The following is a 24,135-nucleotide window of genomic DNA, read 5'->3' on the forward strand; positions in this document are numbered from 1 at the left end:
AGTCCTAGTTCGACACAACACTAGGCTGTATAGTACATAAAACGCAACACATTTGTCAATAACCCTGTGTGGCCTTAGAAGGGGGAAAAATATCATGGACGACGTTTCGGGTAATGACCCTTGTAGCACATACCACGAAATGAACAAAGGCGCTCTATAAATATAAGACAAGATCGGAGTTGTTTTACTAAAACACGAGTGACAAAATAATTAAGCGGACGAATCGCAATCTGAAAGGCAATGAAGCCCGACTCTGATGATGAGATGATGATTGTTGAAACCCTTCCAAAGTTAAATTCCGATTTAAAGCTTTCGTGACTGCAGGGATTCATCTTCTTGGTTCTTTCGGTAAAGTCACGTAGAATGGAAATAATAAAAGAATAAAAATAAAACATAATAAAATATTATGTTTTATTTTTATTATTTTATTATTTCCCTTCTACGTGACTTTACCGAAAGAACCAAGAAGAACCTTCCAGAGTTGTGTTTGGCGTGAGCCCAGAATGGATGCTGTTGCTATCGTGCACTCCCAGAAGGCAGTGTGGCTGATGGGATAAACATGTTTTACGTGGAGGGACAGATGTGTGAACGGGACGTGCGGTCCGATCTTTTATTTCGTGGGAGCTGCGTTCCAAGGTCGTGGGTCACGTTCCCATCGTGTCGACCCATCGACTGGACCTCCCGGTCAGAGGTCAGTCTCCCCGTCCGGACACAACGAGTCGTGCCAGACGTCGGTCCCGGCAATGCGAACGAGAGTTCGACCATCACCATGATGATCTGAGCTCATGACCACCTCGGGCTGACGGGACAAGGAATGTTCATCAACGACGCGTGGATCTCCCTCTCGTCTTGAATGGACGTGTGGGGAGGGGGGGCGGAGATCTTACGTGAAGCACTGCGGTGGAGAAGTGCTGCCCCCAATCCAATTGGGGTCTGAACCCCCGGAGTCCAACGGGGCCCCCAGACTGAGGGGGTTAATGAGCGCAACATAGCCATGGGTGGAACACGCTGACGGGTAGGATTACAGTTACGAGTTAGGGATAGGCTTATTGGGTAAGGTAATGGCTGGGGTTAGGGTAGAGGTTAGGGATAGGCTTAAGGGGTAAGGGTTAGGGCCGGGGTTAGGGATATGGTAGGGATTTAAGTTCTAGATTTGAAGCTTTCGTGACTGCAAGGATCCATACTCTTTGATTTTTTCGGTAAAGTCACGTGGTATATATAAGGGCGTGTCTCTTAGAGCTTTCTCTCACTTGATACAGTCATTTTGCTGTGACGGTTCCACCTGAAGACGGAGGCTTGTGTTGCCTCCGAAACGTCGTCATTTAATTTATTTGTTTCATTTTTTAACCTACGTGACTTTACCGAAAAAACCAAAGAGTAGGGATTTAGGGTTAAGGATAGGCACCGGATGTAGGGTTATGGCTGGGTTAGGGTAGGGGTTAGGGATAGGCTCAGGGGTCAGGGTTCTGGGTGAGATTAGGGATAAGGTAGGTTAGGAAGGTAATTTTTCGGAGCAGAATTTTCGCACAACAGCGCCCCACGTGTTTGAGCCATTATAGCAGCATTAACAGCAGCATTAATTAAAGGAGCTCGTTTATCTTACTCGTGATTCCTGTCATCCCTGCGTCTGTGGTATCAATATCGCCGTGCACAGCATAGCCCAAGCCTCACTCACCCAACAGCACACGCAGGTGATGCCATCACATCAGCGCACACAACACATGAACGTTCTTTAACTATATTTTTTCCCAGTGGCCACATAATAATAACAATAAAACCAGCTTGTGGGCATGGCGGACCACGCGGCTTCATATGCCACGTGCTGCCTTACATTCCTCCAAGCCATCAGAACATCACCAGGCCACTGCGCACATCCCTTGCTTAAATGGCACGTGCTGCCTTACATTCCTCCAAGCCATCAGAACATCACCAGGCCACTGCGCACATCCCTTGCTTAAATGGCACGTTAAAGACACGAGCCACAGGAGTGCGATTGTGGCCATGCAACGCGAACTATGGGCCGTGTATTCAACACGGAGAAACGTCAGATACACTCAAGGAAGCCACATTGCGGGTGTCGCCATGCGAACCAAACTATGGATGGTATCGTCAAACACTGTCGTCTGCGTTGCTTCCATGGAGTAAGAACAGCGAAACTACACGTACCCTCTCCTGAAGCCCTCTCGTGGCCAGCAGACCTCGAAATTGGCATTTCAGCTCCCGAACACATTGCCATCATACGCGTAAAATGCAACCGAGTCACGTGTACAGATGTTGACGTCACAAGGCCTCCGCAATGACGGCGCGTGTGCCCACAGCAACACGTGACAACCCACGTGTTGCGTGTCAAATCGCGATGTCACCTGCATTCAAACTAACTCCACGCTGGTAATGGCTTCGTTATTGAAGGGAAGTCAAGGTCAACGCGAGTCTTGACATCGAGTACAGACAGAATCAGAGAGCTGCCCCCCCCCCTGCTGCCCCCCCCCCCCGCTGCCCCCCCCCCTGCTGCCCCCCCCCCGCTGCCCCCCCCTGCTGCCCCCACTGCTGCCCCCCCCTGCTGCCCCCCCCCTACTGCCCCCACTTGTTGCCCCCCCTGCTGCCCCCTCTGCTGCCCCCCCTGCTGCCCCCCCCTGCTGCCCCTCCCCCCCTGCTGCCCCCCCCGCTGCCCCCCCTGCTGCCCCCCCCCTGCTGCCCCCCCACTTGCCCCCGCTCTCTCGTCGCCAGAGCGCCAGCCGGGAGCTGTCGGGACGAGCGCAGAGACGCGACGCTGCTCATGCGGCATCGCCACTAACGGGGGGACTACGCGCGATTAACCAGCTCATTATGGCAATTAATTAGAACACCCGCTCACACGCGCCCCCCCCCACCCTCGTGAGGTCAGGATAGAATACAAGGCAGGGTCTATCCGCTGCTGGATGAAGCCCTTCCCAGGCCCACACACAATCTCTTACGCGCCCGTGACATTCCACAATCCATCTCAGGTGGCCCATTGCATCGCTCCGTCTCTCCCTCGCCGTCCCTCAGCATCTCTCGCTCCCAGCGGCCCCGCGCCTTACACGCGATCACGTAGCGCCCCCTGGTGGCGAGACAGCTGAGTCTGGATCAGCACTCGCCCACGACAATGACGAAGATTCTCTTGAGCAGGCTGTTGGGGCGAGTGCTGTTAGCGAGCACCTATGAAGCCCGGAAGAGCACAATTGGTGGACTGGGTGGCCAGCAACCACACCCGGCCGCCTTTGTCTCCCGAGTGGCGATGTTTGCACGTCGAAACCAGGAACTCATTTGAGGCTGAGTCGACCTAGGGGATGTCCAGGACCGGTTCAGATAATTCATCGTCACTGGTGTTGGCCGTGAGCGGGAATCGCACTTGGGTCGCCGGGTTTGTAGCGCAGCGTGCTAAACCGCTACACTACCGCTCCCCACACTCTCACACACACACAGACTCACCGAATCGCGACACCAAAGTGCATCAGCATCAGCCATGGATGCGAAGTTCGTGACTTCAGTTCCCTCTGTGGCGACCGCAGCCGAATCCCAGAGAGAGGGCGGTGTCGCGTGTTTGGTGTTCGACTGCCGCTTATTAGCCTCCCGTAGGTCGACTCAGCCTCAAATTAGGTGACCTGGCGCGGTGTGTAAACGTCGCCACTATAGAGACAAAGGCGGCCAGGCGTGGTGCTGGCTACCTGCCCCCTCGTGTGCTGCACCGACAACTCTCGCCCCAACAGTCTATTGAGGCTGTACAGGGGATCTTTGTCTTTGTGTGTAGGTCGACTCAGCCTTAACAGAGCACCCGGTACGGTGTGTAAGCATTAGCATTGGAGAGACAAAGGCGGTCGGGCGTGGTATTGCCGGCATTCATAGGCCGGCCCTCATTTACAGCACTTGCCCCAAACATCCTATCAGAGGCTATACGGGGGGAGGGGGTGCTTTTGTCTTTGTCGTGAGCTTAAATCGGATTGCGTCGTCGACTCGATCAGCACGTTAAACGATCCGCATCTGCCCGGACCGGATCCCGCTCCCCCCGCCCCCACTCCCGCCGCCGAGATTTAAATCTCCAAGCGAGGAGGGGATCCGGGATTGCAGCGATTCGCCCCCTGCGAGCGTGGGGTAGAGGTCATCAGGAGGGGGACACGCGGGGCCAAAAGCGACCGAGAGGGAGCGAGGGGGACCGGGAGGGAGCGAGGGGGACCGGGAGTGAGCCGGGGGGAGCGAGGGGGAGCCAGGGGGAGTCATGGCGGGCACGGCGATGGACGTGCTGAGCCTGCGGGAGTTCGCGACTGGGGCCGAGTTCTACGAGGAGTCGCGGAGGGCGGAGAGCTTCACTGAGTCGACTCACGATTTGGGCTGGGACCCTGCGCAGGTGAGAGGGAGGGGAGGGAGGGGGTGGGGGGGGTGGAGCAGCACGGTCACAGCTGATCCCCCGAGCACGTGGATCCCACACAAAGGCAAAGATTCACCTTCCCACCCCCCCCGGTATAGCCTTGACAAACTTTTGGGGCAAGTGCTGTTGGCGAGCGGCACCTGTGAGGGCCGGCGCGGCACACGAGGGGGTGGGTGGGTGGGTTGCCAGCAACCACGCCCGGCCGCCTTTGTCTCCCCAGTGGGGATGTTTACACATCGCACCCATTTTGAGGTTGAGTCGACCTAGGGACGGCCCAGGGCTGGATAATCGTCGTTGGTGTTGGCCGTGAACGAAAATCTAACTCGGGTTCGTTACCGGGTTCGTAGCGCAGCGCGTTGATCGCTACCGCTCCACACAAACCGTGTATCACACACATACACACTGTACCATACACACCCTGTACCACACATACACCCTGTACCACACCCTGTACCACACACACCTTGTACCACACGCGCAAAGACAAGGCTGAGTCGATCTAGGTGAGGCCAGAACCAGTTCAGTTATTCGCTGTTATTGGTCGTTATCGGTAATTGAACTCGGGTCACCGGATTCGTAGCGCTACACTACCGCTCCCCATAGACACACACGGACACACAACACAGACAAAGATCTCCCGTATAGCCTGAACAGACTGTTGGGGCAAGTGCTGTTAGCGAGCACCTATGAAGGCCGGCACGACACACGAGGGGGTGGGTGGCCAACACCACATTCGGCCGCCTTTGTCTCCCTAGTGGCAATGTTTACACACTGCACCAGGTACTCGTTTGAGGCTGAGTCGACCTAGGGGAGGCCCAGAACTGGTTCAGATAATCGTCACCGGTGTTGGCCGTGAGCGGGTATCGTACCCGGCAAGGCCAGGTTTGTAGCGCAGCGCGCTAACCGCTACACCACCGCTCCCCACTGCTCCCCACTACCACACACACACCCTGTACCACACACACACACCCTGTACCACACACACACACACCCTGTACCACACACACACACACCCTGTACCACTCACACACACCCTGTACCCCACACACACACACCCTGTACCACACACACACACACCCTGTACCACACACACACACACCCTGTACCACACACACACACCCTGTACCACACACACGCACACCCTGTACCACACACGCACTCCCTGTACCACACACACACACACACCCTGTACCACACACACGCACACCCTGTACCACACACGCACTCCCTGTACCACACACACACACATCCTGTACCACACACACGCACACCCTGTACCACACACACACCCTGTACCACACACACACACACCCTGTACCCCACACACACACACACCCTGTACCACACACACACACAAACCCTGTACCACACACACGCACACCCTGTACCACACACACACACATCCTGTACCACACACACGCACACCCTGTACCACACACACGCACACCCTGTACCACACACACACACATCCTGTACCACACACGCACACATCCTGTACCACACACACACACACACCCTGTACCACACACACACCCTGTACCACCCACTCGCCCTGCCCATCGCTGCGCGCCGCACAGATGGCTGCCGCCGGGTTCGTGTGCCTGGATCAGCAGCCGGGAGTCGATGTCTCGGCGCGGTGCTTCTTCTGCCTGCTCGAGGTTCGACGCTGGGTCTCTGGGGACGATCCCAGGTGCGCCGAGACACACGGAAGGGGGCCCCCCTAATCCCTCTGGGGTTGATCAAATGATTTGCCACTTTGCGGGGAGGCGGGTGGAGTCAACATCGATGCCCTTGCTCGTCTCGGGGGCAGGTGAGACGGTGGGGGGGGGGGGGCACCAGGGAATATTCATGTAGAAGGGCAGCGACCATTTAGATTTTGTATCTGTCAATATAATTGATAAATGTTCAACCAGGTTCTTCGAGAAATCGTGTTACTTTGTATTGGTTATTGCTGTGATTGAATAGGATCGTACAAGTAAAACATAAATCGGCTTTGAATTTGAAATCGTTGGTATCCAAGGCGAGCTCGCTAACTAGGCCTGCTCGGCTTGTACTTGGCAGTCTTTGGAACGTCGCAACATCACCTTTAAATTATTTTATTATTTAATATTATTTTATTACGTTTTATTTTTATTATTTTATTATTTCCATTCTACGTGACTTTACCGAAAGAACCAAGAAGACAAAAAAGTGAAGCATTGGTTCAAGATACTTCTCAGACCTTGAAACCAGTGGTTCTTCACCTTTACTGCAGCCTTGCACCAAATTGGTTATCTAAATTCTTTTTAAAAAATGATAATGTCTCTCCCCACACCCCAGGCAGGTGCACGCACTGCGCTCCCCCGCGTGCGCGTTCCTCGCTCTGCGCTCACCCTACGCCCTCCTCCCCGTCGAGGAGTTCCTGCGCCTTGAGCTTCAGCGCGCACACAACTACGTGGTGAGCGACGCAAGGAGCCCCCCCTCCTCCTCCTCTACGCGGGGGGGGGGTCCTGCGTTGCCCAGCACTGTGGAGGCAGCAGCGAGAGTTGATGGATCACACACAGATGCTCCTACTGTTGTGGAGTGACTCATGCAGCCAGCTATGGCTGTAGAGTTTGGTGGTACATGTTTTTTACGGCGTTTATTGTGAAAATTCGGTCACAGTTCCTATGACCACTGTTTCATTGCTTTTATGGATTTATTTTGGTGATTTTCGAAAAGCGTTTTGGTTTGGCCTTGTTTGTTTGTTGTAGTACAGAGTTAGACTGATGGCCTAATCTAAGTTGTCTTGTGGTTGTTGTTGTTGTTTGACTTGCATCCCACTGGGATTTTTGCACGCAGTGTTGGTGTACGGTGATTTTTCTGCAATATTTTGCTGTCTTTTCTTGGATTTTCTGTTTGCACATAATCACTATAAGATGTATTCTTGTTCATGTTTTTGTTTTTTGTTTGTTGCGGTTGCACCCGATTCAAGAGCCGAATGGCTCACAGGGCTATACCTAATACATGAACTTTAACATGAGATGCGGTGACACCCCCTATGGGGCATCGTGGAGTCTCGCCAGGAGAATGCGTTGCAGCAAATGTGACCCATCCAATCTCGTGACCCTATGACCCTGTGCCCCTGTGACCCCGTTGTGACAGAGGGAGATGGAGCGCCGCTTCCTGCACGAGTTTATGGACAGCGCGAGCACCGTGCGGCTCCACATGGAGCGGTTCATCCGCTAGGGGAGGGGGAGTAGGGGCAGGGGGCACTTGGTCATCGTCAGCACCCCTGTTCTACCGACTCTAACCCTAATCTCACCCTGACTCGCATCATAACCCTATAATCACAACTCCCTAACGCTAAACCTAACCCCTTAACTGTAACTCAAACCCTATACTCATTACTAACCTGATAACTAACCTTATAATCCTTATCCAGCTAAGCCTATAATCATAACCCATACCCTGTGGTCTTAACCCTGAATCTAGCTGTATGATCCTAACCCTCTTCAGCCTAACTCCAACCCTAACTCTAACCACAACACCAACACTTTATATCCCTTATCCCCTAACTCAATGCCCCACAATATCTCTAATCCTAACCCTAACCCCAGCTCTATCTAACACGATCGCTAACCCCAATCCTGACCCTGCCCGTCTGCCCCACTTGTTATGTGAGGTCCTAGACTCCCGTCCCCGTGACCCCGGGCCCCACTGTGACTGAGCCTATGGGCCCCAATAAAGTTTCTCTCGCACTGACATTCCTGCGTTTGCCATCTCTTACTCAAGCCCAACGGCAGTTCGCGACAATCCGCCTCCTTCCCGTGTCTGTCCCTCCACAGAAGAAACACACACAGATGTAATTGTTTAGTTTAACAAGTAGGCTTTCGCAACCGATATTATCCCTAATAGAGGCTTTTTTGAGATATAGATCGCGTAAATATGAATGTGTCGTTCAAACCCACCACCATCCGACACAACCAATTCGTAAGGTTTGTCACGGAAACAACATGCCAATTAGTTATGAGTTCAACCCACAACATTTACATCCCATCAGCCACACGGCCGTTTGGGCGGGGGTGGAGAGTGAAGAATTGATTCAAGATTCTTCTCAGACCTTGAAACCAGTGGTTCTTCACCTTTACTGCAGCCTTGCACCAATTGGGTTATCTCAATTATTTAAAAAATTATAATGTTGATAAATGCATAAGTTTGATTTAAACAAAGTAGTTGCACTTATGTGCCCGTGCTTAATATTCGTTTCGATTATATACCTTCTAAAAAAATCTGGCACGTCTTGCACCCCCAAACAGGGCATCTCGTGACTTTACCGAAAGACCCAGGAATATGAATTCCTGCAGTCACGAAAGCTTTAAGTCAAGCGTTAAGTGCCTCTACGGGGAGGGTTTCCACACAACTATTAGATCTTTTAACAAACTTCGAGACAAGAAGGGCTCATCCGATCGAGTCGCTCGCATTTCTGAAGAGATGCCGCGACACTAAGGTAATACCGATCTCCTATACACTGACATCTGCTGCTGTCACTTCTCCCAATGCTAAACAGACCTTGTTCAGGGCTGACCTAGCCCTGATCTCGGAGAGAATAAGATTTCTCCGATTTGAACGAGACAATTTAGGCAAGCCTCTCCTGAAATCACACTGAACATTGACGGAGTGGGAGGGGCATGGAGGGGGAGGGGCATGGAGGGGGAGGGGCATGGAGTGGGAGGGGCATGGAGGGGGAGGGGCATGAAGGGGGAGGGGCTGTTTACCTTCGCCCGGGGTAACGGCGTCGCTGCCGCTCCCTGCCCACCGCTGCCCCCCCCCCATCCCTCCCAGTCTCCCTCTGACTCTCTCCACCCGCAAGTTCTCTCCGCTCTCCCCGTCTCCGCCAGTTCTCTCTCCCCCCTCCCACTGCCATCACCATCATCATCATTCCCACCCTCGTCTTCTTGCTCGCCCGGGGACGAGAGGAGACGCAGCCATGCCGAGCAGCACCGGGGAGCCGGCGGGTCACGCGGTACTGAGGCAGCGCGGGCGGGCGAGCGGGCGCGCGGGTGGGCAGGGGGACCAGGCAAGAGCGCAGGCTTCGTCTCGGCATAGGCCCGCGGAGAGTGATGAGTTGTAGCGGTGGGGGGGGAGAGCGGCGTTTGAGGTGAGGAGAGGTGAGGATGAGGTGAGGATGGTGCACGAGGAGACGGTGAGGGGAGAGGGTGAGCGGGGAGAGATAAGAGTGAGAAGAGGCTGAGTTACGAGGTGTGTTGAGTGAGGCGAGGTGATGAGTGTGATGGTTGAGTTGAGGGTTGAGGTGATGGTTGAGGTGATGGTTGAGGTGATGGTTGAGGTGATGGTTGAGGTGATGGTTGAGGTGAGGGCGAGGTGATGGTTGAGGTGATGGTTGCGGTGATGGTTGAGGTGAGGGCGAGGTGATGGTTGAGGTGATGGTTGAGGTGATGGTTGCGGCGATGGTTGAGGTGATGGTTGCGGTGATGGTTGAGGTGAGGGCGAGGTGATGGTTGAGGTGATGGTTGAGGTGATGGTTGAGGTGAGGGCGAGGTGATGGTTGAGGTGATGGTTGAGGTGATGGTTGCGGCGATGGTTGAGGTGATGGTTGCGGTGATGGTTGAGGTGATGGTTGAGGTGATGGTTGAGGTGATGGTTGAGGTGATGGTTGAGGCGATGGTTGAGGCGATGGTTGAGGCGATGGTTGAGGTGAGGGCGAGGTGATGGTTGAGGTGATGGTTGCGGTGATGGTTGAGGTGAGGGCGAGGTGATGGTTGAGGTGATGGTTGAGGTGATGGTTGCGGTGATGGTTGAGGTGAGGGCGAGGTGATGGTTGAGGCGATGGTTGAGGTGATGGTTGAGATGATGGTTGAGGTGATGGTTGAGGCGATGGTTGAGGCGATGGTTGAGGTGAAGGCGAGGTGATGGTTGAGGTGAAGGCGAGGTGATGGTTGAGGTGATGGTTGAGGTGATGGTTGAGGCGATGGTTGAGGCGATGGTTGAGGCGATGGTTGAGGCGATGGTTGAGGCGATGGTTGCGGCGATGGTTGAGGCGATGGTTGCGGCGATGGTTGCGGCGATGGTTGAGGCGAGGGCTGAGGCGATGGTTGAGGCGATGGTTGAGGTGATGGTTGAGGTGATGGTTGCGGTGATGGTTGAGGTGATGGTTGCGGTGATGGTTGAGGTGATGGGCGAGGTAATGGTCGAGGTGATGGTCGAGGTGATGGTCGAGGTGAGGGCGAGGTGATGGTTGAGGTGATGGTTGCGGTGATGGTTGCGGTGATGGTTGAGGTGATGAGTTGCTGTGATGGTTGCCGTGATGGTCGAGGTGATGGTCGAGGCGAGGAGGGCGAGGTGAGAGTCGGGCTCGCGTGTCGTGTTCGCCCGCAGGGAGACGTGGACGTGCGGTCTCTCGACTCGCGCTCCTCCTCGCCCGACCCCGCCACCCCCCTGCGCCGAGCCTCCCTCAAGGTACAAGTCTGCCTGTGTGTCTGTCTGCCTGTGTGACTGTGTGTCTGTCTGTGTGTCTGTCTGTGTGTCTCTCTGCCTGTGTGTCTGTCGGTGTGTCTGTCTGTCTGTGTGTCTCTCTGCCTGTGTGGGTGTCTGTCTGCCTGTGTGTCTGTGTGTGTCTGTCTGTGTGTGTGTCTGTCTGCCTGTGTGTCTGTCTGCCTGTGTGACTGTGTGTGTGCACCTGTGTGTCTCTCTGCCTGTGTGTATCTCTGCCTGTATGTCTGTCTGCCTGTGTGTCTCTCTGCCTGTGTGTATCTCTGCCTGTGTGTCTCTCTGTCTGCGTGGGGAGTGGTGGTGTAGCGGTTAGTGCTACGCTGCGCCATGAACCCAGCATCCCGGGTTAAATTCTCGCTCATGGCCAACACCAGTGACGATTATCTGAACTGGTCCCGGGCCTTCCCTAGGTCGACTCAGCCTCAAATAAGTACCTGGTCCCGTGTGTAAATATCGCCACTGGGGAGACAAAGGCGGCCGGGCATGGTGTTGGCCACCCACCCCCTCTTGCGCCGTGTTGGCCTTTATAGGTGCTCGCTAACAGCACTTGCCCCAACAGTCTGTTAAGGCTATAGGGAGGAATATTAGTCTTTGTATGTATCTCTCTAACTGCCTGTCTGTCTATCTGTAGGTGATGTCGAATGATAACCACGAACTCTTCCTTTGCTACTTTTCAGAGCAAGAAGTCCACCAAGGGAAGCAAAAAGTTGTCCAAGTCCGCCAGTAAGTTTCACCTGCGCCGCTCAGCCTGGTTCACGCTCACTCTGCAAGGGCGGCGTGTGTATGAAAAAGGAAAGAATCCCCCGGCATTGCGCTGTTTCATTGCTTTCATGGCTTTATTTTGGTGATTTCGAGAAGTTTTTTGGTTTGGCCATGTTTGTTTGTTGTAGTACGGAGTAAGACTGATGGCCTTAATCTAAGTTGTCTTGTGGTTGTTGTTGTTTGACTTGCATCCCACTGGGATTTTTGCACACAGCGTTGGTGTACGATGATTTTTCTGCAATATTTTGCTGTCTTTTCTTGGATTTTCTGTTTGCACTTAGTCATATATTCACTTTAAGATGTTTTCTTGTTCATGTTTTTTGTTTGTTGCGGTTGCACCCGATTCAAGAGCCGAATGGCTCACAGGGCTATACCTAATAAATGAACTTGAACTTGTTATGAGGAGGTGGTGCAGCCAGAACCATGTCCAGCAGCCACCTTTGTCTCCACAGTTTGGATGATCGCACGCTGCATGAGCTAAGACTTCATTGACCTCCAAGAGGTCAAGGGCTGGTTTAGATATTGGTTCATTGATGGGAGTGTGTGTATGATTGTGTACGTGTGTGAGTATGATTGTACATGTGAATGGGTGTGTTTATGATTGTTGTGGGGAGTGGTGGTGCAGTGGTTAGTGAACTGCACTACGAACCTGACAACCCGAGTTCGATTCTCGATCATAACACTGTCAAATTATCTGAACTGGTTCTGGACCTTTCCTAGGTCGACTCAGCCTCAAATGAGTACCTGGTGCGATGTGTAAACATCGCCACTTGGAAGATAAAGGCGGCCAGTTGTGGAGCTGACCACCCACCCCTTCGTGTGCCATACCAGCCTTTATAGGTGCTCGATAATAGTACTTGCCCCAACAGTCCATTAAGGGCTATATAGTGTATCTTTGTCCTTGTTTATGATTGCGCAGTGGTTAGTACACTGCGCTATGATACCGGTGACACGAGTTCGATTCCTGCTCATGGCCAACATCGGTCGCAAATATATGATCCAGTCCTGGGCTTATATATCTGAACCAGAGGGGGCTAAACAGGCCCGGCATGGTCTACCAAAAAGATGACTGGTACAAGTGGTGTCAAGATTGGCCTCTGTGGAGGAAGCTCATGAAGGACGCTACTGGGCAGTTAGAGGCAGTCGTCCTCCAACAACAGCGGAGGGCAGAGGAGCGACGCTCACAACAACAAACGGAGCACCGGGCAGATAAAACGCAAGTTGGTAGAGTGGAAAACACAGGTGGTGCATCTGTCAATCATCTCAGGCAGTCAACCCATAATACCTGGGTCTGTCCTGTGACCTCCCTTCCAGCAGTGAGCCTTTCACACTTCACGTCGCCTCAGGGTGCACCTAGCCTGTCACAGTTGCCATGGTGACATCTCCACTTGGTGGCAAATGGCGGTTGTTGTTCTGCCGTTGCCACGCCGTAGCGAGGCGTGTCTTGTGTTGCTGCAGTGGTCGTTGTTGTTGTTGTGGTTCAGAGTCCCCTTATGAGGGTGGAGTCCCTCGCGGCGGCGCCTGGCGCTCACTCACCGGCTCGGTCACCGCGTACGCCGAGCCCATGGGAACCCGGACACCACGGCAGATGTGGCTGCACTCACTCCGCCAGGGCAATGGTGAGCCGGCCCCTCTCCTGCTTGTCCCCTTACTAGTCCCCCTGTTAGTTCCCCTGCTTGTCCATCTGATAGTCCTTACCCTAGTCTACCTGCTAGTCTACCTGCTCGTCCAGATCTGAGTCCACCTGCTAGTCTCAATCCCTCGGCTAACCCTCCTCCACACTAACCCCTGGCTGGCATTGCCACCAGCCCGTCGTTCCCACAGACTGCACCGCGCGTGACAGCGATTGGGACGTGTGCGCACGTGTGACACATGCAGGGCTCACTCAGTCCCTGAAGAGGCCGGGGTTCGAGAGCGCGGGGGGCGCCGGGGGCAATGGGAGCGGAGTCCCCGACTACCTGAAAGAGGCGCTGGGCATGACTAGGCCCCGGCACGCGCGTTCTTCCCACACCGGTGGGCATCACGGCCGTACTGTTGTTACCACACCACCGTCGTGACACCGTCACACTGCTTGTCTGTCTTTGTGTGATATAGGGGATGTGGTACAAACTGTGAGTGTAGTGTGTAGTGTGGTGTCTACATGTATGTATGTCTGTGTTTGTGTGCAAGTGTTTGTATGATTGCTTATCTGCCTCTGAGAGGCCAGGGTGAGACTTAGAAGGCCCTATAGGGATGAGTGCATGTGTGCGTGCGTGTGCGCAGGCTACGTGCCGGGAACCCCCGACTACAAGGAGCGCGAAGCGATGTACGACGAGATCCTGGAGCTGAAGAAGGCACTGACAGCCGAGCGCGCGGCGCTGGAGACGACGCGCACGCGAGCCCGGCGCCTCGAGGCCGAGGGGGCACGCAAGGACAAGCAGCTGGAGCAGCTGCTGATGCCGCAAGCGCAGGTCTGGAGGAGACTCGGTGACGTGTGCACAGAGAGGGAGACGGGGAGAAGAAGAGCGGGAGACACAATTATAAGATGCATCCACACAGAGATACAAACAACAACAGCTGCCATCTGCCAGTGGTGTCACCACGATGCTTGTGCCAGGCTAGGTGCACTCTGAGGCTGTCACATGAAGTGTGCAAGGCTCGCTGCTGGCAGGATCTCATGGGACAGACCCAGGTGCTGTGGGTTGACTGACTGAGATGATTGACAGATGCACCACCTGTGCTCCCCACTGCCAAATTGCTGTGTTTTAGCCACAGACACACAGACAACTATACACAGACACACACGTGCCTGTGCGTACGCACACACACACACACAATCACATGCACAAACATACTTAACACACACCTGCAGGTACACACGCGCACACATGTGTACCTGCGGGTGCCCACACCTCTACTGACAAGTGTGCCGTGTGTGACGACCAGGGGTCGGAGTTCACCCGCAGCCTGGGTGACCGCAAGAGGGAGTCCGGAGCGGTGAGCCTGCCAGACGCATCGTGCCCAATTAACGAAACCATTCAGTCGCACTCAGACGGCGGCCCCGCTCGAGTGGCTGAGTGTCACCTCGCCTGCCCCCTCTCCCTCCCCGTCTGTCGGTCTCCCAGGTGATTAACGGCCTCAAGCAGAGGGTACTCAAGCTGGAGCAGCAGTGCAGGGAGAAGGACACGGCGCTGACGTGAGTAACATCGCCACGGCCACCACCGCCTCCTCCTCCTCCCTACACCAGCCACCCTCCCCTTCCCTCCCTCCTTCCCACCATCCTCTTCACTCACCTCCTCTGTGATTTATATCTGCTTCATTGCTGAACTTGTTGTTATGCTATTGTTATTCTTAGGTTTTTTCGGTAAAGTCACGTAGGTAACAAAAATTAAAATTAATAAAAGTTAAATACTTGATACAGCTGTCGTGCTGTGATGGTTCCACCTGAAGACGGAAGCTTGTGTTGCCTCCGAAACGTCGTGATTTTTATTTTATTTTTATTTTACTTTTATTAATTTTAATTTTGTACCTACGTGACTTTACCGAAAAAACCTAAGAATATGAATCCTTGCAGTCACGAAAGCTTCAAATCTAGAATTAAGTTATGCTATTGCTTTTGTCATTGTAGTAACCCAGGTCACTCTTGCAAATGGGAATCTATGCTGGTTTCTATAGTTCTCACCTGGTTACACAAAATCAACTTGAAACTTGATCCCCTTCCTCCTGCACCCCTCCTACCTCATACCACCCCCCTACACCACCCCCTACACACATCCCCCTACTCCCGCCCCCTTCTCTTCCCGCCTCCCTTGCACCTGTGTGGTGCCCATGCATGTGTCTTTGCCCATGTGTTTGTGTGTATTTGTCTGCCCATGTGTGTGCTGGATGCGCATATGCTGGATGTGCGTGACCCAGGCGTCTGCGGGAGGATGTGCGCTGCACCAGCCTGGAGGAGATGCGCGTCGCAGCGGAGACCTACCTGCTGGAGGTCTCTCCCTCCCTCATTTTCTTGCACAAATAAACAATTTATCTACCAATTCATTTAAAGAATTAGAGGGCTTCATTCAGCAGTATGGGATTAAACATCGACTTAAAGGCTCTGACACCTTGAAATCTCCCTCCTTCCCCTCCCTCCCTCTCCTTCGCTCTGTCTCTCTTTGTTTTCTCCCTCCAATGGTGGTGAGGTTGCTGGTGTGGGGAGCGGTAGTGTAGCGGTTAGCGCGCTGCGCTACAAACCCGGCAACCCGGGTTTAATTCCCGCTCACGGTCAACACCAGTGACGATTATTTAAATCGGTCTTGGGCCTCCCCTAGGTCCACTCGGCCTCAAATGAGTACCTGGTGCGGTGTGTAAACATCGCCACTAGGGAGAAAACGGCAGCTGGGCGTGGTGCTGGCCACCCACCCCATCGTGTGCCATGCTTACCTTCATTGGTGCTCGCTAACAGAACTTGTTCCTAAAGTCTGTTCAGACTACACGGATGATCATTGGTGAAGATGAACATGCTGGTGATGGTGATTAAGATGACGAGGAAGAAGGTGGTGAGGATGCTGGTGGTGGTGATGTTGGTTAGGATGATGATGATGGTGGTGAGGATGGGTGAGGATGGGTGTCCCTCTCTCTGCAGATCGACCGGTTGAGAGAGGCGCTTGCTGCCGCGGCTCCGACCCCAGCGAGGTACGCACAGTGGGCGACGTGGCGAGATGGACGCACGCAGCACATGGTCCTCTGGATCGTAGTTTTGATGGTCACGGTGCTGGTGGTTGCAGTGATTGTTGTTGTTGAGTTATTATAGTTATTGTGGTTGATGGGCTTGTCGTAATTATTTATTGGTTTAGCCATGTTTGTTTGTTGTAGTACAGAGTTAGACTGATGGCCTTAATCTAAGTTGTCTTGTGGTTGTTGTTGTTGTTGTTTGACTTGCATCCCACTGGGATTTTTGCACACAGAGTTGGTGTACGGTGATTTTTCTGCAATATTTTGCTGTCTTTTCTTGGATTTTCTGCTTGCACTTAGTCACATATTCACTTTAAGATGTTTTTTGTTCGTGTTTTTGTTTGTTGCGGCTGCACCTGATTCAAGAGCCGAATGGCTCACAGGGCTATACCTAATAAATGAACTTGAACTTGATTTAGTTGTGGTCGTTGTAATTGTTGTTATTGGGTGTCAGAATCAGTCTTTATTTAGACTGGAGAGGAATCAGATAAGATATGAAACTCTTTTTCACAGATGTCCAGGAGGGGCGAGTCAGCAAGTTAAAGAGTAAGCGAGTAACCAAGTATGCAAGTAACTAAAAATAAATGTAAACAAAGTCGACAAGTTCAAACATTCCTGCTAATCTTTCAACACTAAATGCAACCTTGCAGTTGTTGTGGTTGTATTTATTGATGAGCTATGGCAGTGGTATTGGTTACCATGGCATTGTTGCCATGGTATCGATTGCTTGTGTTGGTTGCAGTAGGGAAGGAGGCGCTGCAGGTCGGCACAAGGAGAAGGCGTTGGGTGCCGCGCTGCGCCGCCTCTCGGAGAAGCACGCGCTGGTGCAGCAGGACAACGCCCGACTGCGCTCCGAGCTCAGCGCCGCACACGCAGCTCCACCGCCAGTACCACCGCCAGCACCGCCACACACGGGGACCAGTGGCACCACCGCACCGCAGCAGGAGCAGCCCGGTCAGGCCAGCACCACCCGGCACCACCCGGCACCACTCGGCACCACTCGGCACCACCCGGCACCACCCGGCACCACCCGGCACCACGCGGCACCACGCGGCATCACCGGCAACACTCTGCACCACCCAGTACAACCCAGCACCACTCAGCACCACTTAGCACCACCCAGCACCGCTCAGCACTACATCACTGGTTGTATTGGTTGTTGTTAATGTTGTTGCTGTTGTTGTTTCAGTGAAACGCGAAGCTGGGAACCGCACCGTATCGGCTCGCCGCACGGCAGCGCTGGAGGAGGTGACCCCACACTCACCGTGCTCACCACACTCTTCTTACTAAACATTCTGCACTCACCGCACTCTTCATTCTGGGTGGTTGAACAGGGTTCTTGGTCACCTCGGTCATTGCCAGACATCACGTGTGTGTATCTGTGTGTGTGTGTCTTTGTTGGCTGTACCAGAGGAATTTCAATCTGGTTCAGATACAATGGGAGGCTGTTCCATGCTCAGGTGCGGTTAAGGGATGGCTCCCTATTTGGCAACCATGTTATGTATGCTGATGATCTGGTGATTGCTGCTCACTCAGAGGAGGAGTGAAGACGCTGCTGCTGAACCTGGTGCTTTACCATCAGCCCCACCAAAACTAAGCACCTGCCTCGGTATTTCGTCCCATCAAATACTCCACCACCACAACTCCCAATTGCGAATGGGGCAGTTGTGGAGAGAGTGGAGAGTTTTCCATACCTGGGCAGTCTACTCATGACCAGCTCTGGTTTGACAGCAGAGGTTTCACTCCAAATCAGTCGAGTGGCATTATTATTTCATCAGCTGCGTAACGCTGTGTGGAAGCTCTCTGGTCTTTCGCTCCAGACGAAGCTTCAGGTTTTGTCGGCCACGGTCATGCCCTCCCTCCTCTATGCTCTGCCTACGATCCATTCTGGGTTTAACCAGACTGGATTGTGTGAGGAGCTCACAGATCCTTGAACGATCTGGACTGAGTCCCATCGGTGACCTCCTCCGGCAGACAAGGCTGTGTTCGCCCAGCCACCGCATGCCCAAGCAGCTTCTGTTTGGCCACATAGAGGGGGCTAAACGGGCACTGCACAGGCTAGAGAAGAGATGGAGTGATGTGGTACAGGAGGACGTGGAGCTGAGTGGACTTGCCATTGACTTGTACCAGTGGTGTTAAAATCGGCCTCTGGGGAGGAGGCTCGTGAAGGACGCTACTGGGCAGTTGGAGGCAGTCGCTTTCCAGCAACAACAGACGGCAGAGGAGCAATGCACAGCAAGTTGGCACAGTAGAGGACACAGGTGGTGCAGCAGCCAGTCATCTCAGTCATGCAACTCGTGCCACCTGGGTCTGTCCCGTGACCTCCTGCCAGCGGTCGTTTGACCGTTCACGTGGCCTTAACTTGCACATAGCCTGGCACAAGCGCCGTGGTCATGTCGCCGCCACCTAGAGACGAATGGCGAGTATTAGTATTGGTATTGGTCTCCAAATGGAGCGGTGCCGCAGTGGTTAGTGCAGTGCGCCTTGAACCTGGCCAACCATAGCCAACATCGTGACGAATATTGAACTGGTCCTCAGCCTGCCTGCCCGAGGGCGACTCGGGCATGGTGCTGGCCAGCCTTGATAGGTGCTCGCTAACAGCACTTGCTCCAACAGTCTGTCAAGGCTATATGTGGGGGTGGGGGGTCTTTGTCTTTGTGCGTGCAGGGTGCTGCTGGTGCGGGTGGCGAGGACGGGCAGGACGCGGTGCGTCTGCGCGGCGCCGTGCGGCGCCTCAAGGAGGACAGGCGTGCGCTGCAGGGAGAGCTCGCCCAGAGGGAGTACGTGTGCACAAAGATAAAGACAAAGAAACCCCATGTAGACCAACACACGCTGGTTGGGGCGAGTGCTGTTTGCGAGCACCTATGAAGGCCCGGCACGGTGCAGACACACGGTGGGGGGTTGGTGTAGCCAACACCACGTGTAGCCACCTTTGTCTCCCAAGTGGCTATGTTTGCACACCTCACGAGGTACTAATTTAAGGCTGAGTCGCCATAGGGGAGGCCCAGGACCGGTTCAGATAATCGGCACCGATATTGGCGAATGCGAAGTGCGCTAACCACTGCGCCACCACTTCCCATGTGTACACAGACGTATTCCCACACTCATGGACATACGTGGAAACATGTGTCCACACGTACACACACACACGCACGTATAGTAGTGTTTGAACACATGTACACACGTACGAACCCTCATAGGTGCTCGCTAACAGCACTTGCCCCAACAGTGTGTTGAGGCTATATGGGGGCACTTTGTCTTTGCCAGCAAGGAGATCCAGCAGCTGAGGCGGACGACCTCTGATCTGGAAGTGGAAAATAAGCGACTGTCGGTGCGACACGCGGAGGAGCAAATGCGGTGAGAGGAGACACAGGGACACGCGTAGGCGGGGTGTGTGGAGGGGCTGGTGCGTGTCTGTGTGTGTGTGTACGGGGAGCGGTAGTGTAGCGGTTAGCGCGCTGCGCTATGAACCTGGCGACCCGGGTTTGATTCCCGCTCACGGCTAACACCAGTGACGATTATCTGAACCGGTCCTGGGCCTCCCCTAGGTCGACTCAGCCTTAAATGAGTACCTGGTGCGGTGTGTAAACATCGCCACTGGGGAGACAAAGGCGGTCGGGCGTGGTGCTGGCCACCCGCCCCCTCGTTCGTGTACCGTTCCGGCCTTCATAGTTGCTCGCTAACAGCACTTGCCCCTACAGTCTGTTAAGGCTATACGGGGGATCTTTGTCTTTGTATGTGCGTGTACATGTGCGCGCTGTCCTCTGGCCTTGCACAGAGAGGAGGTGCGGGCTCTTCAGGAAAAGTTGCGGTGTGTGGAGCGGGAGCTTGAGGAGGAGCGGAGGCGTGGGGAGGAGCGGAGACACAGAGGGGTGTGTACGCAGCTCGGGGCACAATGGCTGCTGCTCACAGTCACTCGCCACGTTACTTTTGGTTTTTCACTCACGAGCGGTGCAGCCCTCCCTCCGTGTGAGGGAGCGGCCCGCGGAAGCGAATATCACAGAGCTACCTCTGAGAGCCCGTATTCAAATGACCTCAGGTTCACGAACAGTAGAGGGCAGCACCGTCCCACCCACGGTGCGGAGGCCATGACGGGAACGAGGGGGGGACAGGTTCACGCCCCCTGACCCCACAGCGACATCACCCCCGGTCCGTTCGTCTCGCAGGAACGCGACCTAAGCCCCGCCACTGCTGGCACCGCGAGCCAATCCCGGCACAGCTCTTCAGACTCGCAGGGACGCAACGGCCAATCGAGGCAAAGCTCTACGGACTCGCAGAGACCGAGCGGCCAATCACGGCACAGCTCTCCACAGTCGGACAGGGGCAGCCGATCGCGGCCGTGCTCGGCGAGTCCCGAGCGAGGAAGAGGACGGAGCGGTGCCGCTCAGCGGGCGAGGAGAGCCGAGGCAGCCGTGGTAATCCAGCGGCAGTGGCGACGCCACCGCCGTACGGTGAGGGGGGGGACGCACTCTCACCATGGCACCAGAGTAAAGCACGGGTGGGAGTGAGGCGCGGGTGGGAGTGAGGCGCGGGTGGGAGTGAGGCGTGGGTGGGAGTGAGGCGCGGGTGGGAGTGAGGCACGGGTGGGAGTGAGGCGCGGGTGGGAGTGAGGCGCGGGTGGGAGTGAGGCGCGGGTGGGAGTGAGGCGCGGGTGGGAGTGAGGCGCGGGTGGGAGTGAGGCGCGGGTGGGAGTGAGGCGCGGGTGGGAGTGAGGCGCGGGTGTGAGTGAGGCGCGGGTGGGAGTGAGGCGCGGGTGGGAGTGAGGCGCGGGTGGGAGTGAGGCGCGGGTGGGAGTGAGGCGCGGGTGGGAGTGAGGCGCGGGTGGGAGTGAGGCGCGGGTGGGAGTGAGGCGCGGGTGGGAGTGAGGCGCGGGTGGGAGTGAGGCGCGGGTGGGAGTGAGGCGCGGGTGGGAGTGAGGCGCGGGTGGGAGTGAGGCGCGGGTGGGAGTGAGGCGCGGGTGGGAGTGAGGCGCGGGTGGGAGTGAGGCGCGGGTGGGAGTGAGGCGCGGGTGGAGCTGGGGGTGTGCATTACTCATGCATGGCTCTCGCTTTGTGTTGCAGGAGAAGAGTGACGAGATCGACGAGGTGAGTGTGCGTGTGTGCATACAGTTTGTGTGTACACACATGCCTTGTGTGTGTTCATGCCTTGTGTGTGTTCATGCCTTGCATGTACACTCATGCCATGTGTGTATGTGCATTAGGCAGCACAGCTGATCCAGTCTGTGATGCGAAGCCACGGAACTCGACGCCGCCTCCTCATTGAGCAGGTAGCGGCACAATCACCTATCATCTATGCAGAGGCACAAAGACAAAGGTCCCCCGTGTAGCCTTTAGCGAGCTGCACTTATGAAGGCCAGCACGGCACACGAGGGGCTGGTGTGGCCAGAACCGCACTTCCCGGCCTTTTCATGCCTCGTGTAATGTTTACACACTGCACCAGGCACTCGTTTCAGCCTGAGTCAACCTAGGGGAGGCCCAAGACTGGTTTAGATAATCATCCGTTTTGTTGGCCGCGAGTGGAACTCTTATCTCGGGTCGCCGGGTTCACAGCGCAGCACACACTAACCGCTGCTCCGCCGCTCTGCGCGCGACACGCACGAGACCCTCGCGGCCATTCTGACCGCAGGATGATACCCGTTGTGCACGAGGAGACCCACGACCGCGTGGGACGCCGATGCGTCCAAGGGCCACGGGCCTCCCCGATGGCCTCTGCCCACCATGTGCTCAGCAAGTGGAGGCCCTGCAACGCTCCGATTTTGTAATCTCAGTCGAAGTGATCTCCAATTGAGCATTGAGGCATTGGTGCTCATCTCCCGTTTACAGCCCTGAGCCACTGGTGGCAGGGGTGAGTATATCTGTAGGGCGATTCACTGTCGACTTACCCACAAAGTGGTACTTATTGTATCGACCCCGGAAGGATGATGGACTGAGTCAACCCATAACCAGGATGTGAACTCGCAGCCTTACGATTGCGAGCCGCCGCTCTACCACCGCCCGTTTTGTCCAGAGTCAACGCGCTGTCATTGGCTGCGACGTGCAGGCATGAGAGGAGGGTCCCTCACGCACGGTCCGCTCCTTCTCTCTTCCAGGGCCCCGGCCACGCCGCAGAGGAGGGGGCAGACCCAGCCATCATTCTCATCCAATCGGCTGTCAGGGCTCACATCGCAAGGCGTGCACAGCTGGAAATCAGGTAGCCAATCAGGAGGCTTCCTGTGCCGTGCACCTTTCCCTTATGATGGTATGACGATGTCTTGTGTTGGTATTATGATGGTATTATGGTGGTGGTGATATGGTGATTGTATGATGATCCATTGTGTTGATATGATGAGTTCTGCCCCGTCTCATCTCTCTGCACTCATTTTCTCACGAACAGAGCCCAGGCCGAGCCGACCTCAACATTCACGCCCTCGCCAACCGGTAAGGAACACGAACCACACCACAACCATCTTTCCACCATTTTACACTCGCCAGTCGCTCACTGCTAACAAAGGCCTCGCACTCATCCTGGACTACCCATTATGCTGAGACACGTGCTCTCCGCACGCGGTGCATGGGAGCAGCGTGGTCGGGTGTGCTTCGATCAGAACCTGCTTTGCTGCGTGCTGTGATGTCTGTTATGCTGTGTACTATGCTGTGATACTATGCCGTGTACAATGCCGTGTACTGTGCCGTGTACTGTGCCGTGTACTGTGCCGTGTACTGTGCCGTGCATCGCGTGCTATGCAGCACACTTTGCCCTGTGCTGTGTACTATGCCAGGTGGTAAGCACTGTGCTGTGTGGTGTGCTGTGCCGTGTGCAGGCTATGCAGTGGATACAGCGGGGGCCACTGCGCGGCTGGCACTGTGAAGGCCATGCCCCCCTCTGCCCCCCCCCCCTCCTCCCGTGTTTGAGGACCCCCCACTCTCTGGTGCAATAACCTCGGTGAATTGTTGATGACGCCGATTGCGGGTGTTGATTGGACAGGGTGTGTGATGCTGGTCGGATTGCGTTTGCACTGGCAGTGAGAGAGTCACATTCAGAATAAAGTGAGTTGGCTGTCTCCGCTCCTTGGGCTGCTCTCCGTGTGTGGATTGTGTCTTTGCCTCTGGGGAGCTGCCGTCTCCGCCACAGAGTGAATCTGGACACGTCTCCCAGTCGGCCGTTGGGCTATCGACACGGTGCAGTGCAATAAAGTTCAATACAACACCGCTAGCAGATCTCGGCACAAACGAACTCCTGCCACCCGAACACCGATGCAAAGTCAAACACGGCTCGGTGGACACGCCAGTTAAACATTTTAAGTCGAGTTTGTTTAACCAGGTGAGAAGTCAAGAGACCAGGATGAAGCTCGTTTGCACGATAGACGTCGGGTATTCGTCTGCTACCAGTAGGGGGCGTTGATTGCTGCTTTATAATCCCAATTGAGTAATCCGCGGCGTAAATTTTCAATCTGACAAATTTGGATGCCGACGCCGGCACACAATAGCCTCCTCTTGCGAACGACATCACGGGATCTTTTAACATCCGCTGTGAAGCGGAAAGTGCGCAGCATTACGACTGTTACTGTGGCTATTACGCCCACAGCAATAACCAGGGATGCCTGTCAGATTCGAACCGTGCACCTCTGCAACAAGTGAGCAATGCGCCACCGCTGAATCACGTCGCCACCCTCGAGTGACTCAAACCATCATGCATCCGAGGTCGATAAAAAAATTAGGTAGCACTTAAGTCGGTAGTGGTTGCCTATGGATAGACTCGCACTTGCCATAGGAATGTGGAATTTCACAATTGGTTGAGGGCTGTTGCTGTTGACGGAAAGAGGGGCACCATTTGCTCGATGCTCA

The 24,135-nt window shown here is 54.8% G+C and overlaps 2 protein-coding genes across 4 annotated transcripts; both read left to right on the forward strand.

Annotated features, from left to right (window-relative positions):
• The first annotated feature begins 4,175 nt into the window (after window positions 1–4,175).
• LOC144944662 (baculoviral IAP repeat-containing protein 5.2-like) lies at window positions 4,176–7,606 on the forward strand. The gene is made up of 4 exons (XM_078873019.1): window positions 4,176–4,363; window positions 5,962–6,074; window positions 6,704–6,821; window positions 7,508–7,606. The coding sequence occupies exons 1-4, from the start codon at window positions 4,235–4,237 to the stop codon at window positions 7,589–7,591; spliced, it is 444 nt and encodes a 147-aa protein (XP_078729145.1). The 5' UTR covers window positions 4,176–4,234; the 3' UTR covers window positions 7,592–7,606.
• Window positions 7,607–9,115: 1,509 nt separating this feature from the next.
• On the forward strand, window positions 9,116–23,362 carry IQCE (IQ motif containing E). 3 transcript variants are annotated; one of them, XM_078872847.1, is made up of 21 exons: window positions 9,116–9,368; window positions 10,742–10,822; window positions 11,533–11,578; window positions 13,102–13,236; window positions 13,496–13,630; window positions 13,880–14,067; window positions 14,543–14,593; window positions 14,722–14,792; window positions 15,512–15,584; window positions 16,224–16,273; window positions 17,055–17,266; window positions 17,502–17,560; window positions 18,980–19,092; window positions 19,580–19,669; window positions 20,091–20,184; window positions 20,479–20,763; window positions 21,373–21,396; window positions 21,513–21,578; window positions 22,401–22,501; window positions 22,685–22,728; window positions 23,112–23,362. In XM_078872847.1, the coding sequence occupies exons 1-21, from the start codon at window positions 9,333–9,335 to the stop codon at window positions 23,156–23,158; spliced, it is 2,001 nt and encodes a 666-aa protein (XP_078728973.1). In that variant the 5' UTR covers window positions 9,116–9,332; the 3' UTR covers window positions 23,159–23,362. The 3 variants fall into 3 exon arrangements, with proteins under 3 accessions (XP_078728973.1, XP_078728971.1, XP_078728970.1); XM_078872845.1 differs by lacking the exon at window positions 9,116–9,368 and having other exon boundaries at window positions 9,906–10,822; window positions 17,058–17,266; XM_078872844.1 differs by lacking the exon at window positions 9,116–9,368 and having other exon boundaries at window positions 9,908–10,822.
• Window positions 23,363–24,135: the final 773 nt, after the last annotated feature.

This window comes from Lampetra fluviatilis, chromosome 35, assembly GCF_964198595.1.
Source record: "Lampetra fluviatilis chromosome 35, kcLamFluv1.1, whole genome shotgun sequence".
NCBI lineage: Eukaryota > Metazoa > Chordata > Hyperoartia > Petromyzontiformes > Petromyzontidae > Lampetra > Lampetra fluviatilis.